The 17,364-nt window shown below is 33.9% G+C and overlaps 1 protein-coding gene and 1 long non-coding RNA gene across 5 annotated transcripts; both read left to right on the forward strand.

The window, feature by feature from the left end:
- Positions 1 to 1,926: 1,926 nt before the first annotated feature.
- Positions 1,927 to 4,568, forward strand: LOC147513107 (uncharacterized). Of its 4 annotated transcripts, none has more exons than XR_015217342.1 (4): positions 1,927 to 2,137; positions 2,215 to 2,276; positions 3,333 to 4,181; positions 4,262 to 4,568. It is a non-coding gene; the product is annotated as an uncharacterized LOC147513107 (long non-coding RNA). The 4 variants fall into 4 exon arrangements; XR_015217341.1 differs by having other exon boundaries at positions 3,333 to 3,714; positions 3,814 to 4,568; XR_015217340.1 differs by having other exon boundaries at positions 3,333 to 3,454; positions 3,533 to 4,568.
- Positions 4,569 to 10,197: 5,629 nt separating this feature from the next.
- LOC147513108 (uncharacterized) lies at positions 10,198 to 17,015 on the forward strand. Its single transcript, XM_086596140.1, has 4 exons — positions 10,198 to 10,509; positions 10,611 to 10,833; positions 15,238 to 15,365; positions 16,150 to 17,015. Exons 1-4 carry the CDS (start codon positions 10,384 to 10,386, stop codon positions 16,600 to 16,602), a joined length of 930 nt encoding a protein of 309 aa, XP_086452266.1. The 5' UTR covers positions 10,198 to 10,383; the 3' UTR covers positions 16,603 to 17,015.
- The last annotated feature ends 349 nt before the right edge of the window (positions 17,016 to 17,364 follow it).

Consider the following 17,364-nt stretch of genomic DNA (forward strand, 5'->3'; position numbering starts at 1 on the left):
TCTTTCAAAATTCGACAATTTTGCTATTATTATTTCGTTGATTTTGTTGTTAAATTAGTTGGTATTGATTTTTGCTTTTGTTTCCAATTCCTTAGATCGAACAGAACTAATGAATGACTTCTGTCAAATTTTGCCTTTTATAATGATTTATCATTTGTTTAGGAGGATGCGTGGTGGTTTCCTGCTTGGTCGTCGACGTGGGAGGAAGGAACCCATCAAAAAATCTTCAGATGAGCTTAACCAGGAATCGGATAACTATCGTGCTGAAGCCATGAATACTTCCTATTGTATTGGTATACGTACAAAGAATGAGTTGATTAAAAGTGGCGTTGGAGCATTGATGCAAATATCTTTGAATCTCCATCAATTTTTCATAGGTAGTAAACTCTGCTCCAAAGTAGCTACCTGATGCAGATGGTTTATCTATTTTATGAAGTTTAGAGTGACAATGTTATCTGTGTGGTATCGTAGTATCATTGATTTTAAAAGCAATTAATTTCATACATTATTCTTTGTTGTCATTTGTGGATGCAATATACTGCAATTTGCAGTCATCGTTTGTGAACCTATAAGGCATAATCAAAACAAATAAAATCCTATCTCCAAATTCAACTCTTTTGAGATTCATTTTGTGCAGTGTTTAGTCATATAAACAACCATGTTAGTCGAGATTCAGTTGTGATAGTAAAGGTAATAGCATTGAATAGAACGGTGTGGTTCAGTAGAAGTATTGCTTAGATTTGTATGCATAATTCTATATTTGATAACATGCCATTCTGGTATGTACACTAATAGTTCATTGAAATGGAAGTAACATTTGTTTAAAAAAAAAAAAAAAAAAAAAAAAAAAAACATGTGTATACTTTGTGATAGATAGTAAGCTCTAGATTTTGAGTGTATGGTCTTTGTGTTTCATGTAGTATTATAGCAAATTATTATCATTCAATGCTTGACCATCCTTCAAATATGTTTTAAAATTGCGTTGGCTTTTTATTGAAAAATTCCTGACTTATCCGAGGCTAACAATTGCACCATATCAACTTTGACATTTTACGTATTCTATGGATGAGTTCATACTTCATTAAGCAGTATTTTATTTGTGCTCTTTATCTTCCTAACTCAGTAAGATGTTTGGGATGTTTCTTTCTTATAGATTTAATTTAAACATACGACCGGAAAATCTAGACTTTGTTGGGCACTTCCTTTGTATTTGATTTAGTTTTACATGAGCATGATATTTCGTAAGTCATGATGTTGTTACTGTAATACATGTTGGTACTTAAGGTGTATGGCCTTATGGTTCCTATAGTAAAACTTTTCTATATGTAAGTTGGTTAGTCATGGAAGGCTATGCCGGCTGATTTTACTCTTTGGCAAGAACAGAGATCCATTTCTAATCTTCGAGGTACGAGGGTGATGTTTTAAGCTTGAAGAGTGACAATGATGAAGAACTGTGACAAGCAATGAATGGAGCTTTTATGGAGGTTCAAGAGTTGTTCTTTGTCTGCGAAGTAGTCGGATATGTTCCCAATGGAAAAGCTTTGTTATGAAGTAAATGCTTCATGTAAGATTGTAATCCTTTTGCTCATTGAATTTTCCTTCAGTAGTTTTGCTCATTTATAGAAAATATAATATTGAACTGGCTTATGAGCCTCATATTGAAAAATTTTATATTAATTGTTTGTCGAGTAACAGTTATTGATTTGGACCAATTTTATAGTATAGGTTTGAAAATTGTGGCGAAATCAAGACAACAGCTTGCCTCTCCGACTTCTCCAAGATCGAGGGAATGGGATAGACCAACTAGATGGTTTGAATACTTGACTTCTGAAATGAATTTTCCAGTTACGTCGTCGTGTTGGAAGCCTGTAAGTTCTAAAGTATACCCACAAGAGTTTGGTAAAATCCCAGAAATTTGAGGTTTGAATATGCATTCAATAGTACTGACTGTCGCAAAAGGTTTGTTTGGCTAAGATGTATAGGTTGAACCAGATTCTGGTTATGCTAACCCTGTTTCACATGTGTGCTCGGAATAGTTTTGAAAGTGGGTGTCGTTCCAAATCATCTGAAAATTTGTCTGCTAGATTCAAAGAACTTTCTACTTGAAGTGCCTAAACTCGATGGAAAAACTCACAAGGTTTGATTGGTTATTTTTGTTATTGTTTATAATTAATTGTTGGGTTTTGTTAATTAAATGCTTTTTTTTAAACCCAGATGTATAAAGGAGGAAAGATTTGCTTGACAGTTCATTTTAAACCATTGTGGGCGAAAAACCGGTATGTGGAATGTCTTTTTTTTCTAATGCAATTTAAGGATCGATGGGTTGGTTTCCTTAGGAGTTGCAATTTTGTTGTAATTACCTTGATGCGTGGATGTTAGTAAGTTGTTGTTTGCTCCTCTTTTGATTCTTTGTATGCGTTCCACTTTTTTCTCATGTAAGTACTTGAGTGTAGCAAAGGGATGTATATCTAAGTATCTACCTATAGATTGTAGATTCCACAACAACTCAATAGGGTGATACTAGGAAAGTATATGGTTCCCCCAAGAAGTTGGTGTGTCGTGTGTGTAGTAAAACTATGTACATATGTCTAATACTAGATATAAGTGAGAGAAAAGTGAGGGAAGGGGAAAAAGGAGATCGAAAGAGGAGGGGTGGAGGAAACCCCCCCTACTCAAGAGCTTGCTTGGCTCGTGGATTGTAGGTTGATCAGAAATTAAACTTCATATATATTGTCTACTGACATTCTACAAGTCAAATTACTGTTTATAGAAATTTATCACTGAGGTTAAATTCTGGACAAATCAAATCTATTTACTCGCCTTGATGCAGTGTTTTGTGCAAATGGATCGAGAATACATAAAAAATTCAGGAATCCACTAATTACAATATCTATTGGCATGGGAATTCTGGACCAAATATCTTCATAGAAGCTGATGCCACTGCACTTAAAGTTTTCACCTGCTTTTAAGGAAAGATTAGATGAAAAGTCCTCCATGATGTGGTATATATATGCTACTAGGATAACTCTTCATCGTTCTTACAGATCTATATGTGAGTTCAGGATCATGTAGCTCTGTTAAATTGGCTTTGCGTAGATTTAATTTTGATTTAATGCACACCATGATATGTAAATTTAATTTTGTATACAATTTTTTTTTTTTTTTTTTTTTTTAATGTGCTTAAGCTATAGTGGTGTAGCGCACGTATAATAGTTGACTTGCAGTTTAAATGGTCGGCAGTTTTATGGAAGTACCAACTACTCCATTTTGGTTTTGGGCCATGTGTGTCTTCAAGTTTATTTATATATGATATAATTAATCTATATTCGTAGGTACCAACTGCGATTGGAGATAAAAGACGAAACATCTACCGCAAGAGTTGTAGCATTTCGAGATGAAGCAACAACACGCCTACAAAAAAACTGAACAGGAACTAGCTCATATTGAATCGCAGGTAAATATATATATATTTCTCTTACTTTGAACACACATATCCAATTGCATTTTAAATTGTGCACATTCAATTTTCCAGGAGAATGGTACAGAGATTATATTACAATTGTTCCAAAATTTGGTGGGATATAAGGCCATGTTTCAGATAAAAAAATAACAAGTTTCAACAAGCAACACAAAAACAACTTCTTCACCCTTTCAAAAGTTTCTCCAATCATGAACGAGTCAACAAGTGATGCAACACCAAGTCTGAATGAAAATGTAATTGTAACACCGTACCTTTACAATTTCAATTGCTTTCTATAAACTTTTCTCATCTCTATTGTGTGCATTCATACAAATCTCTTTTTCCTTTGGCAGTGAGGGCATATACTTTAACAAAGAACTTAACTCCAATATGGAGAAATCCACTTGGCTTCACATAACTAGCTTCTGTCCATATCGATATTTTGTTCTTTTGCAACTTTTCAACTAATTTTGATATGTACAAAAGATGATTTTGGTTTTAAAGCGTCTTTTAATATAGGTGTTTAAATATACTTCGATGTACTTTGCCTTTCTAATGATACAGCTGGCCCCATTACAAATGTATGTACTATTTAATCCATCTTTCTTCATATGGTTCACTTTTGCAATATCTATTTTACATGGTGGCATCCACAGTTGATTATGATACGATGCTCCTATAAGTGGTGCACAACAAGAGCTTGCAGTGTTGGAGGCTCGAGGTTTATTGACACGACCTGTCGTTTTCTAGGTTCATTCTACTATTTTTTAAGTGATTTATAATTTGAGTTTTCTTTATTAGGTTTCAGGCACTTTGGTTTAAGGGAGTCTTGCATTGTTGAATGTAATGAAAGTGAAGGGGCTGTGAGGAGAACATACCAAATATTTCACAAATGTTCTGGCAGAGTTGTGCAATTTGATACGCCTGAAATAGTTATATGCCTGAAGGAATGAAACTATATTCAGAATATGGGATATGGATATTGTTAGCATCTTGACAGCTATGGATGCTTGGGGCAGGTTACCAGTGAATCATTGTTTCTTATTATTTCATACTTTTGATCATACACTTTGATTAGAATAAGTATTCTTATCTTCATCTTCTTACCTTCTCTATACCAAGGCAAACCCATGTATCTGCTTCAACAAGGAGGGAAGCCTATTCACTGTTTTTTGCAAATCACAATGCGATAAAAATATTGAATGGTTCTCGATTACATTTGATTTGCCACATTCCTGAGCATGGCCCATGAGTTGCGGATCATGGTATCCATTAGTTTTAAAATGTTCATATGGAAGGGTAGGTTATGTATATACATTCCCATTGGAGGATGGTGTTCTGTTTGGACTCCAACAAAGCTATTTTAAGGAGATTATGTAAACCTTTTTAGTCATGGCCTATAACCCAACATTTTTATTCATTTTTTTTATTACTTCGACCTTGATATTTAATTATGGTTTTGTTCTCTTTATATACCTCTGCTATCTTCAATGCGAGGTGCAATCTAAAAACACCCGGTTTACTCGAGCGGCTCATTTTATGGTGTACCAATGCACGTGTGTTATCCGTGTTTGTGGAGATACCTTAAGTTGGAATAAGGGCTTTTTAAGGATCCTATTCTTCTGTATTTCTTTCATTTTGTTATTTCACACCAATAGGCACTTTCGCTATCTTTTAACATGTACGTAAGATATAGTGTTAAACATTGGTGGGCTCTTTTCGAAGGTTTGAATAAAGCATAAAACGTGTTTGGACTATACAACATATCCTTCAACCACCAACTATAGCATCTCTGTTACCACTAAAGGATCTATTTTTGGGATATGATGCTCCTCTATCCTTCTTCACATGTAGTCTAGAAATTTTGAGTGGTGCATCATACCTTCAGTGATCCTGATTCTTGCAAGCATGCTTGCTTAATGGCCAAATGATTGTAAACTTGGAATAAAAACAACAATTTGTATATCAATTACAAGGCTTTTAGTGCTTCTTATATTTGGGATTGGTGTCATTGCTTTGGCAAGTAAAATAGTTAACATATTAGATCGTGGTGATCAGATATATAAATTTGTGCTTCTACTGTAGAACGCTACTCCAAGTGCCATATTACTTGGTGGGAGCATTTGCCAGCTTGAAGTGCAGTTCTTTAGGCTTCTTCCCTTCTCTTCTAACCAACATATCTTTGTCATTTTTTCTCTTACCATGTATATCGCTATTTTCTTTAATTTGCTACCATGTATTTGAGATACACAAGAAAGATTTTGTTTAAATATTCAAATTTTTGGTTATCTCTATTTTCTTTAACCAGCACATGTCATCATGTCAACAGATCGATATTGCGAAATACCATAGCAAACGTCCTCTGTCAAATACTCAAATAGAAGCAATAACTCAAAACCACCTTACCAGTTCACGCTCAACGAGTGTGCCCAAAAGGCTAGTTAGTATTAGAGTTTACAACAAATTGGAGACTCTGTGAAACCTTGAAAAATAGAGTTAAGAGAGTATATATATCTATAATATACTAGTTTTCGAATCCGTCTTATGAACGGGTGTCATTATATTAAATTATTCTAAAAAATATTAGCGACTATGCATAGCTATGAGATATGGAAATTATATTAATTACTCATTCAAATTTATATCACCACTCTCTATAAAAAGAAAGCACCAAACATTGATAAAACCCATCGACATAATTTTGTTGTTAGGTTTAATAATAGAAGTTTGATTGAAGTTTTGTGAGAATGCCCAATGTGGCGAAGATGTTATTGAAGCTACTTGAATAGCAAAACATTCCCAATCATAATAAAAGAATTACAATAAATACTACTTAAAATGTAAAACTATACTTTCCGATTTAATGTAAAACTATGTTTCGGGGTTAGTTCAATGCATTTGGATCAAGTTTCCGATTTTACGTTAATTATTCTTTGAGGCTAGTTCAATGTAGTTGCATCTAGTTTCCGATTTCCCATTAATTATTCTTTGAGGTTAATTCAATGTAGTTGTATCAAATTTTTGATTTTCCGTTAATTATTTTTTGAGGTTAGTTCAATGCAGTTACACCAAGTTTACGATTTCCCGTTAGTTATTCATTAAGGTTAATTCAGTACAGTTGCATATAGTTTTCAATGTTTCCTTAATTACTCATTGAGATTAGTTCACTGCATTTGTATCTAGGTTTTAATTTCCCGTTAATTACTCTTTAAGGTTAGTTCAATACATCTGCATTCAGTTTTTTATTTCCCGTTAATTATTTTTTGAGGTTAGTTTAATGCATTTGCATCTAGCTTCCAATTTCCGGTTATTTATGCTTTGAGGGTAGTTTGATGCAATTACATCTGATTTTCGATTTCCAGTTAATTATTTTTTTAGGTTATTTCAATGCATTTGCATACAGTTTCCAATTTTCCATTAAATATTTTTCAAGGATATTGCATCCAATTTATGATTTCCTAGCATGTTAGTTAATCTATGATTTTAGTTTAATACAGTTGCATCCAGTTTATGATTTTCTAATTAATTATTCTTTGAGGTTAGTTCAATGCAGTTGTATCCAATTTTCGATTTCCCGTTAATTATTCTTTTAGGTTAGTTCAATGCATTTGCAGCAAGTTTTCAATTTCCCGCTAATTATTCATTGAGGTTAGTTCAGTGCAGTTGCATCCAGTATTCTTCGATGTTTTGTTAATTAGTCTTTGAGATTAGTTCATTGCATTTGTATCCAGTTTCTAATTTGTCATTAATAACTCTTTGAGGTTAGTTTAATACATCTGCATCTAGTTTATGATTTCTAATTATTTATGTTTTGAGGTTAGTTCGATGCAATTTCATCCGGTTTTTTATTTCCCGTTAACTATTATTTGAAGTTATTTCAATAGTTTCTGATTTCCCACCAACTATTATATGAGGTTAGTTCAATGCAGTTGCATTCGGTTTTTTTATTTCATGTTAATTATTATTTTTTTTGGTTAGTTTAATGCATTTGTATCTAGTTTCTGATTCCCCATTAATTATTATTTGAGGTTTGTTTGATGCATTTGCATACCGTTTTCGATTTCCCGTTAAATATTTTTCAAGGATTTGCATCCAATTTCTAATTTCCCGTTAGTTATTGACGTTAGTTTAATGCAGTTGCATCTAGTTTCCGATTTCTAGTTAATTACTTTTTGAGTTTAGTTTATTGTATTTGCATAAAGTTTCTGATTTCCCGTTAATTACTCTTTGAGCTCAGTTCAATGTATTTGAATCCAGTTTTCAACTTCCTTTTAATTATCCAATGTGGTGTGTAATACTAACTTTCTACTAATCCACTTGTAGTGTTCTTGCAAACATGACATAAAAATAAATTATGTTTGATTTACTATATGGGATTATCAAAGATTATCCAGTTCTCGGTTTTCTATTAATTATTCTTTAAATTATATCTGACTCACTATGTGGGATCTTCAAAAATTATCTACGAACATGTCCTGTCATATTAATTATTCTGAAAAATATATGCAACTATATATGCAAAACTATTATATACAAATATTATATTGATCACTCATCCAAATTTCTTATAACATGAAAGCCCCACGTACGTACTCTCCATTAAAAAAAAAACTCACCATTGATAAAACCATTCAACTTCATTTTGTTGTTTAATAATGAAAGTTTGATTGAAGTTTTGTGAGATTGTCTAATAAGCCACTTGAAGCTACTTGAATAGCAAGGCGTTCCCAATCATACGAAAAAAGATAAGAAAAACACCGTTTTAAATGCAAAACTATACTTATCGAGACATTCTCACAACATATAACACAACTATATTTTGATATTAGTTCAATGCATTTGCATCCAATTTCTGATTTTATGTTTTTTATTTTTTGAGGTTACTTCAATGCAATTGCATCAAGTTTCTGATTTCTTGTTAATTATTTTTTGCAATTAGTTCAATGCATTCCAATTTCCAATTTTATGTTAATTATTCTTTGAGGTCAGTTCAATGCATTTGCATCCAGCATATGATTTCCCGTTAATTATTCTTTGAGATTAGTTTAATACATTTGTATCCAGTTTATGATTTCTCGTTTATTATTCGATAAGGTTGCATTTGCATCTAGTTTCTGATTTCCCATTAATTATTGTTTGAGGTTAGTTCAATGAATTTGTATCCAATTTTCGATTTTTCGTTAATTATTTCTTGAGGTTAGTTCAATGCATATGCATCTATTTTTTTTTTTTTTTTAGATTAATTTAGTGTAGTATTGTAGTTGCATCTGGTTTCCGATTTCCAGTTAATTATTTTTCAAGATTAGTTCTACACTTGCATTTGCATCATGTTTCTAATTTATAGTTAATTTTTTTAGGTCAGTTCAATACAGTTGCATCCAGTTTCCGATTTATCATTAATTTAATATCTGAGGGTTAATTCAATGCATTTGCATCCAGTCTCTGATTTCCCCACAATTATTTTTTAATGTTAGTTCGATATATTTGCATCCAAGTTTTGATTTCACATTAATTATTATTATTATTTTTTCAATAACCAAACGTTAATTATTCTTTAAGGGTAGTTTAATGCAGTTCTATCCATATTCCGACTGTCCATTAATTACTTTTTAATATTAGTTTAATGCTTGCATGTGCATCCAATTTTCGATTTCCCGTTAAATATTATTTGAGGTTAGTTCGATGTATTTGCATCTAGTTTTCTGTTTCCAGTTAATTGTTCTTTGACGGTAGTTTCATGTAGTATTATATATATTTTAAAATATTTGTCATTATTGGTTTGCCGTTATTTATTTATTTATTTATTATATATTTTGTGATGTTATTTTTTGTATAATTTAATTTTCCACATGTATAGTAATTTGTTTTGGTTTGGTATATAATTTATTTAAGCCCAACTTCCACTTTAACTAAATCCATAGTTATATAATTTATTTAAGCCAACGTCCGCTTTAACTAAATCCCGTTATTCCACTAAAATTGGAAATTATAAAATTTATAAATTTAATTGAAATATGTCATAATTATTGTGGCCGGAATTGTGGTTTTTGAAATTCTTAACTATGACTAAATGTCTAAATCGTACAGTGGATGACACATTAAATTGATCCAACTTTATTTTTTAGGCCCATATATATAATGCATATAATACAATTTTATTTGTTTTGGGTGTACACTGTTACTTATTTTATGATTCGTTGACTTTTTTCTTTTTTTCCAGTCACATGTGTGGTAAATGTTCAAGCAACTCAATTCATTTTAACCTTTATTCTTTTATAGATTCATTGTCATTTTCTAGAAAGAAACTTTGTTATGTTAAACTTCATATGAGATTAGTGTGGAAACTATTCTTTGTAGCGTAAGGGTTTTAGAAAAATCGTTTTTTGTTGAAACAAAGTTAGAGACTCTGTGAAACTTTAGATGAGATTGTTTCTTTATTTATATCTTATTTTTTCGTAATTAGTAATAGAGTTTAGAAAAAACTGGAGTCTCGATCTGTGAGTGCTCTAAAAATTAGATTGGTGACGGTATAGCTATAATATATATCTAAGGATTTGGAATTCTTTTTTTTTTCATAATTAGTCAAAGAGTTTTATAAATATTAGAGTGAATGCTCAAAAAATAGAGTCAAGAGTGTACAGCTATAATATATATCTAAGGATTTAAGGATGATTTCAGGCCCTTCAAGTTTGGGCTTCCACGGGCCTCTTATCTGGGCTTGGATCAGAATTTGGGCTTCGGATTGAAACCCATGCAATTTCCTTCTTTCCTTCCATGTTCCTTCCCACTTTGAGTCTTTGACTGATTATCTCCAAATTTTAAAAAAGTAAATTTTGTTAACTGAAGATGAAGTATTTTTATATTCTTTACTTGTTAAAATTCCAAGTTGTGGATCGAAGGTGTTAAAAAATCTGAAAAATAGAATGAATAAAAGCAGTGTAATTATATTTGTGATTATTATATTCGTTGCACAAAGATCTGATGCTTCCTTTCTTTCCAAGATACGGAAAATGGCAGATGTTAATCCACAAGTAAACGAAACACACCAGGTAATTTTAGTTATTATTTTAGTCTATACAATTTTCTATTATTTATTAATTTTAGTTATTAGAGAAGTGAGTAAAGTTTTTGTCTTTTTTTTTTTTTATAGATTATACCTTCACCAGCGCCGATTGCGGAGAAAGAATTGAATCAGAATGGTATAAATAATAATAATATGACGTTACCTGAGGAGAGTCATGGTAAGGATAAGGATAAGAATATTAAGGATGGGAATGAGGAAGAAGTCACTAATGAGAAATGTGAGGCTTCATCAATTAGCAGGTGCAGGGTTGAGGGGAAGATGACTGCTTGTGTCAAACGGTATGAAACAGGTGAGTTTCTTATTTTTAGCATTTTTGGTTATTTCTTGTGATTTTGATTAATGTTATTATAGCCAATTGTTTCATATCTTGTGACTATTTGTGAGGTTTATATTAACTATCACCTGCATTGTGGAGATGTTGACGACAAGTGGCACCCCCTTAGACATGTGATGGTGGGAATCTGTAATGGTTCAGCTGCAACGATTTTTTGCACTCCTCCAGATCAGCATTAAGTTCCTAAAAATCTTTTCTTTTCTTGCCTTTTGTAAAACCTAAGTCACATTGAAACTAAAACGAAGAGTAGGACACAGTGACACAACTATTTATAAGGAAACATATTATTCTTTGGTTACACAACTAATTCTTTAACTCAAGACCTTACAAAGTGCCTCCTTACAAATAGATAACTTTGAAAGTGGCATATCATAGTTGTTTAGGGTATAGAAGAAACCCTATTTAGAAATCGTAAGCACAATGTGTCCGCGTGTGCGTCGTCCGACACACATTTTTAAAGAATATGAAGTGTCCATGTTAGTTAGGTAAGGGCGTATTTTGACAAGGGTGCATTGAGTAGGAAACTTCTGCTAACCAATCTTGTATGGCTGCAATCAAGGTTGATGTGGTACTTGGCCCTCGTTAAGATTGCAATTTGTCAATTTGTGTACCACTTTCCATGTGTGTATTCTGAGATACTCTTGTATCTAGTTATATTGTATATTTATTCTAATACATACGGAAAAATCTCTAGGATGATGGAAGTTAACAATCCATATAATGTAAGAGTATATGTTACTTATTCAATTACTTGATACATCAAGTTAGTTTATGTTAATGATTTTAAGTCTTATAGTGTAGGATATAATATTTGAGCTCTATGCCATCTCTGTAACTTCATGCGGTTAGATAGAGCATCTTTAGTGAGATGTGGGTATTCAGATTGCACTGACTGGGATAGTCTGAGTCTTTCTGTCTCTTGGAGAGTTTGGACTCTATTCCTCCTGTGAGACCGAGTAGAGATTGTTGTATCTGGGCTATCGACAGTGGTGGGACTTGGGATATACTCCTCTACGTCTTTCCATTTTTCCCTTTGTTCTCACCTTCCAGCCTCACTTCGAGGAAATCCTCTCCCAAACTTTCCTAGCAATTACATTTGGAAATCAAAGTTCCATCCCAAGTCTCTTTCTTCATGTGGTGTGCAGCTCAAACTAGAATACTTACCGTTGATAATCTTCTTAGGAGAACTAATTTGATCGGTAAGTTCTGTCCTCTTTGCATGTTAGCCGGGGAGCTGATTAGTCATATTATCATCCATTGTCAATATTCTGGGGAGGTGTGGTGTCAATTTGTCCACTTATCTGGGGTGGTGTGGGTAGTGCCTCAGTCGGTCCAGGAGTTGTTAGCTTCATGGGCTCGAGAGGTCATTCTTCTTAGAGATGTAGATTTGGAGCATTAGATGTTTTGCTATTTTCTGGGGTCTTTGGCTAGAGAGGAATAAAAGACCACTTTAATTTGATGATAGATTTTCATCGATGGAGGAGTTTATTATTTCGATCAAAAGGATATGATAATTCATTGGCGTAGATTTGGGATGAGTGGTGGATGCATCGTTTGCTTGGTTTGTGTTCCAATTGGAGTTTTTTTATGAGAACTAGGTGGTGTCTTGCACTTCGCGTTGTACTTTTGCTGGCTTCAGTTTAGTTTTCTTGTAGTAATCCTACACACTTCCTTTCCATGTTCTATTTCTTGATTATATGTAATATTTATCGACTTACACCAATAAAAGAAGTGATGCAATTTCTGACACATATACAAGGTATTCAATAAATGTTGTGAGTAGTGAACCTTTACATCCGATATATGTATAATATGCAATTGCATCATAAGTTCATACATCGGGATAAAAGACCTAAATAATTTCCACATCTCATTGCAAAAGGCCTACAGATGCCCTGTATATCCACCACTTAGCTCTTCATCTATTAAATACCAAATGCACAAGTAAGAGCCACTACTCAAATAAAAAATCAAAGGAAACCTCTCTTCAAGGAGTCCCAACTTCAAGAGGCACATCATCTTTATGAAGGCCGCGTCTTCATCTGTTAGAGTCCGGCCTCGAATCTGGCTCATCAAGAGAAAGATTTGCATCCCCAAGAATGTTGGCAACCTCTAGTTGAATCAAATGCATCTCCTCCAGTATCCCCTTTATGTTATGGAGATTAGATTGAATGTACTCCAAATCTTCAGCTTGTTGCAGTGTTGTTTTGATCCTTTTCAATGAATGGATGAAAGAATGTGTGCTCCAATTCCTCGCAAAACATGAGGAACAAGTTTGTCCTGGCAACTTCAAAGCTTATGTTTAGACTCGTCGCATTTGTGTGTCTTTGGTTTCAATGGAAAGAGTGCATATATGCATCCTTGTGTGCTTGATGGCTTTGTACTAGTTCCTGATTTGATTGGAGGACTCCGTGGACAACAATGGTCATTGGCAAAAACAACTTGGAGTTAGAAGTTTAGGGTGACAATGGAAGCTCCATTGTACCTGGGCATGTTAAGGGTATTAAAGGATATCTTTGGCTTGTGTCTTCTTCTCTTGTTGTTTCTTTGTAATTGACTATGTTGTATTATTTCCTTGTAATGTAATCACTTACTAGGTACTAGGATAGCCTGGAGAACTTGTAAAGCCTTTAGACTTTGTACTCATCTACTTTAGCCCCTCTCATGATATATTGTGGAATCTGTTTGGGAGGGTTGTAATATTCTGGTAGGGGTCTGCCTAACCCTAAGCTTGATTCAGAAAAAAGAAAAGAAAATTTTAGGCTCGTCTGCATCAAGTATTGTGATACTTAGAAGATTTAAGCTTCTTAAGCATGGCCTCCAAAGCCTGGTTATTTGAGACAAATGGGCTTCCTCTAGAAGGTTGATGTGAAAAAAAAGGTGTTTGCCTAGGACAAAATATTAGCTGATTGTGGCATATGAGTATTTTTCTTAAGAATGATCTGTCCTACATGCATCACTTGACATTTTTGACGATCACCATGTTATGAGCTGTCTAGCAAAGTTCTACTAGGTAAGGATTTAACAGCAAGGGAAGATTCAATTCGAACTCTTTTGGACACATGCAAGTATATTAACCCACTTGTGGACAATTCCAGATCCCAACTAGATCAATCTGAAAGAATATTGTCAAAGGAAAAAGATTTGAGTGGTACATATGTGCTAAACTTGTTGGTTGGTGTGCCTAATACTGGTGCTCCTATCCTTTAAAGATGGATGATTACATCTTCGTTTGGATGAGTAATGATTTGTTGATTGATGATTTATTAGATGAATATCAAGAAATATGGCATGCATGGATGTACTACATCACATATGTGAAACTTTGAAGAAGAATGATACAGAGAACTTCAGGATAAAATCTGACAAGAAGCATTATAGATTTATAGTGAAGAAGGAGAAGTAAAATAGATCATAGATAATCCTAACTTAGTTAGAAACTATTTAGGACTCAAGCAATTAACCACAACTAGAATTGGATATACTTCAGCATGTATGTCCTACATCATGTATGTAAACCCATTTTATATCTTTTTACTTGTTGGCAAGAATTACTGAGCCTGTGTAATGCCTGATATGGCTTAATCATACGGGTGAGATAAGTGGCCCGAATTTGTTTTGCTACGTTGAGGTACAAACACGGGGTTGTCCTTAAATTTGGAACTAGAAAACTGTGTGGTCAGTGTAGCCTTTGCAGTGAGTTTTGGACTGGAAAAGATTGTGTGTGTGTGTGTGTGTGTTTTTTTGGGGGGGGGGTGGGGTCGATAAAGCCCTCAAAAGAAGGCCTTAAACATTTAAGGATCGGGCTGGGCCTCATCAAGCCTTTGAGGGGTGTTTGTGGCCTAGAGGTTGAAGCTTTAACCTGCCCATCGACACTTATCAAGTAGGTTTATATATATTTTTGTAATTTCTCTCATTATACCATTAATACATTAAAGAACACCAGAAAAAACACTTAAATCCCAAGTTTTCCATTGTATTATCAAATGGAATTTGTTGAAAATAATAGATTCATGTGATTTTAATTACTTTTTCAATAACTTATGAAACTTTCATATTTCTTTTGTGGGCTTAAGTAATTTGAGTAGTTTTGTGAAATTTTAATTATGAAGTGACACAAATTTATCATAACTATGTTTTTTTCTCTTTAACTTCATACTATTTAGTACATATTTCAAAAAGAAAATAAGCCTTCCAACCTGGCCCCTCACTCCCTCAGGACCGTCCAAGCCTTGTCAAGAGGGTTGGGGTTTGGGAATTTAAGCGTTGTCCCCGTTCGGCTCATTTAAGACCACTAAGGCCCTAATTTTTGAAGATTAATAACCCAACAAATCGCTTTTCTTTTTTCTGTTCTAACAGGGTCACAGGACTTGATGATTCTCATTCAGAATGATGGAGAAACTGTGTTGAATGTCAGTGTAATAGTCCCAGCATCTGTGGAAGTTTCAACAAAGCTAGTGGTGATTCCACAACACCAAGCCAAAAAGGTCCCTTTCTCTTTTCTTTTTCTTAAAAAAAAAATTAAGCTGATCTGTTGACATACGTAATTTAGGTTGTGTTTGAATTCAAAAGTCGGATCTTTTAGCAATTCTGCTTGTTTGATTGAATGCACTATATATTTGACTGGTTTTCAAATAATAATAAAGAAAATAAATAAAGAAACACTGACTTGTAATATCAGTTTGCAACAATAATTTGAAGGGTTGTTGATACTCAACTCCCAGCTTTTTAGAAGTCCAACTGCTCACCAATTAAAGTTTCAACTCCTCAAATCATGAGTTGAGATACATAAATATGTGCGGCTCTAAGTTGTGCCGTTTACAAAGGAAGCTGAACGAATTTTCAAGCACAATCCTTGAAAGTTAGGGTTTCTGTTTGAAACGCAACCTTACTTGCACCATTTGTAATTTCTGGGGCAAATGGTAATTGGTGTGGAATCCGTATTCTTAGCATGTTTGGATGTTTTATCATGAAAGAAAATCCATCTCAAAATTTTTGAGAACAATGCCTGTGGGTGGTCTACAGTAAGCCACTTTGTTCAAAGGGATTACCCTTAGTTCATACCAGTGGCCTGTACTCCAGTAACAAGTAACAACAATGCAAAAGAGTATGATTAATCTTTTGGCACTGTCTCCGCAACGTAAAGTATTAACTTTGTTCGCCCCATGTCATCAAAAGGGTCATTAAATTAATTTTTGGTTATCCAGTCATTTCATTATGGTAAAAATTAAAAAATCAAGCTTGGTTTTCTTCTTGTGTTTGTTTTTGCAGATCAATGCTTCTACTACTGTTGGGAAAGCTCAGAAAATTACATTAAATACTAATCCGGGTGGCTGTGTGCTTAACACTGGAGTTATCGTATCTGAAGGTAACTTTTTCCAAAGGATTCCTTCGTATGCCAACCTTGTGACTCCCACGTACGGTGCATACTTCATAATCTTGGTCGCTCTGGTTGTTGGAGGAACGTGGGGTTGCTGCATGCTTAGGAAGAAAAGGCGACGCGGCACTGGTGAAGTTCCATATCAGGAGCTTGAGATGGCATTGCCAGAATCAGCATCAGCAGTCAATGTGGATGCAGCTGAAGGTTGGGATGAGGGTTGGGATGAGGACTGGGATCAGGAGAGGGCGGTTAAGTCACCAGGACATGTAGGGAATCTTTCTGCGAATGGCCTCACTTCAAGGTCCACAAATAGAGATGGGTGGGAAAATGATTGGGATGATTAGACAAGTAGAGAGAAAAGTAAAAAAGAGTTTTGCAGAAATGAAAAAAGAATAAAAGGAAAAATTGAATATAGTATTGGTGGGGGGAGTATTGGCTCCCTGAAAGGGAAGCAATTTAGGGAAAAGAAATTTGTGTAAATAAAAGAGTGCAATGAGTCGCAGGAAGTTAGCGTTTTGTTTTGTAATCTTGTTTTTAGGTATAATATGTGATACCTGATAGAAACAAAGTCGATTTGAGGTTGGTGTTGCCAATGAAGAAATGAGGGGATTTCGTAAAGTGCAAATCTGTAGGTGTGTTTAGAAATGTTTGTTCCCTGCAGTTTTGACTTTTGAGCTCTTTTTCCGTAGAGGACTAATCACTGTAAACTTTTTGTAGAGCTTGAGTAGATATTCTAAGTATTAGCAGTTTCGAACAATTCCTAATGTGGTTGATGATTCACTCTCTCTATGTTTAGTTCTTTACCTATTCTAGTGCTGCTCAATTATATTTTGTGCATGACTAATAATAGTATGAAGTCAGCAAAATGAAACCGAAATTATGTACTTAAAACGGGTAAATGTATAGTAATCAAAATGCGGAAGAGTCTAAGACCATGTTTGTACGCCTATATGCTATTTTGTCATAACCCTTCTTGTCAACGATTCAGACCAGTTAGGTTAAAATTATATATCATCAAATTGTCATTAGCTGAGTGTTGTTTTACAATTTTAAAATTGTCCTAGTCCTTCAACTCGTTGATAGAAGCACGAGGTGGTCTAGTCAGG

Source organism: Coptis chinensis, chromosome 3, assembly GCF_015680905.1.
Source record: "Coptis chinensis isolate HL-2020 chromosome 3, ASM1568090v1, whole genome shotgun sequence".
In the NCBI taxonomy this organism is placed as follows: Eukaryota; Viridiplantae; Streptophyta; class Magnoliopsida; order Ranunculales; family Ranunculaceae; genus Coptis; species Coptis chinensis.

Coding starts and splice junctions, on each gene's coding strand:
- LOC147513108 (XM_086596140.1), top strand. CDS start 10,384: ATGAATAAAAGCAGTGTAATTATATTTGTGATTATTATATTCGTTGCA. Junction 10,834..15,237: donor TGTCAAACGGTATGAAACAG/GTGAGTTTCTTA, acceptor CTGTTCTAACAG/GGTCACAGGACTTGATGATT. Junction 15,366..16,149: donor CACAACACCAAGCCAAAAAG/GTCCCTTTCTCT, acceptor TTGTTTTTGCAG/ATCAATGCTTCTACTACTGT.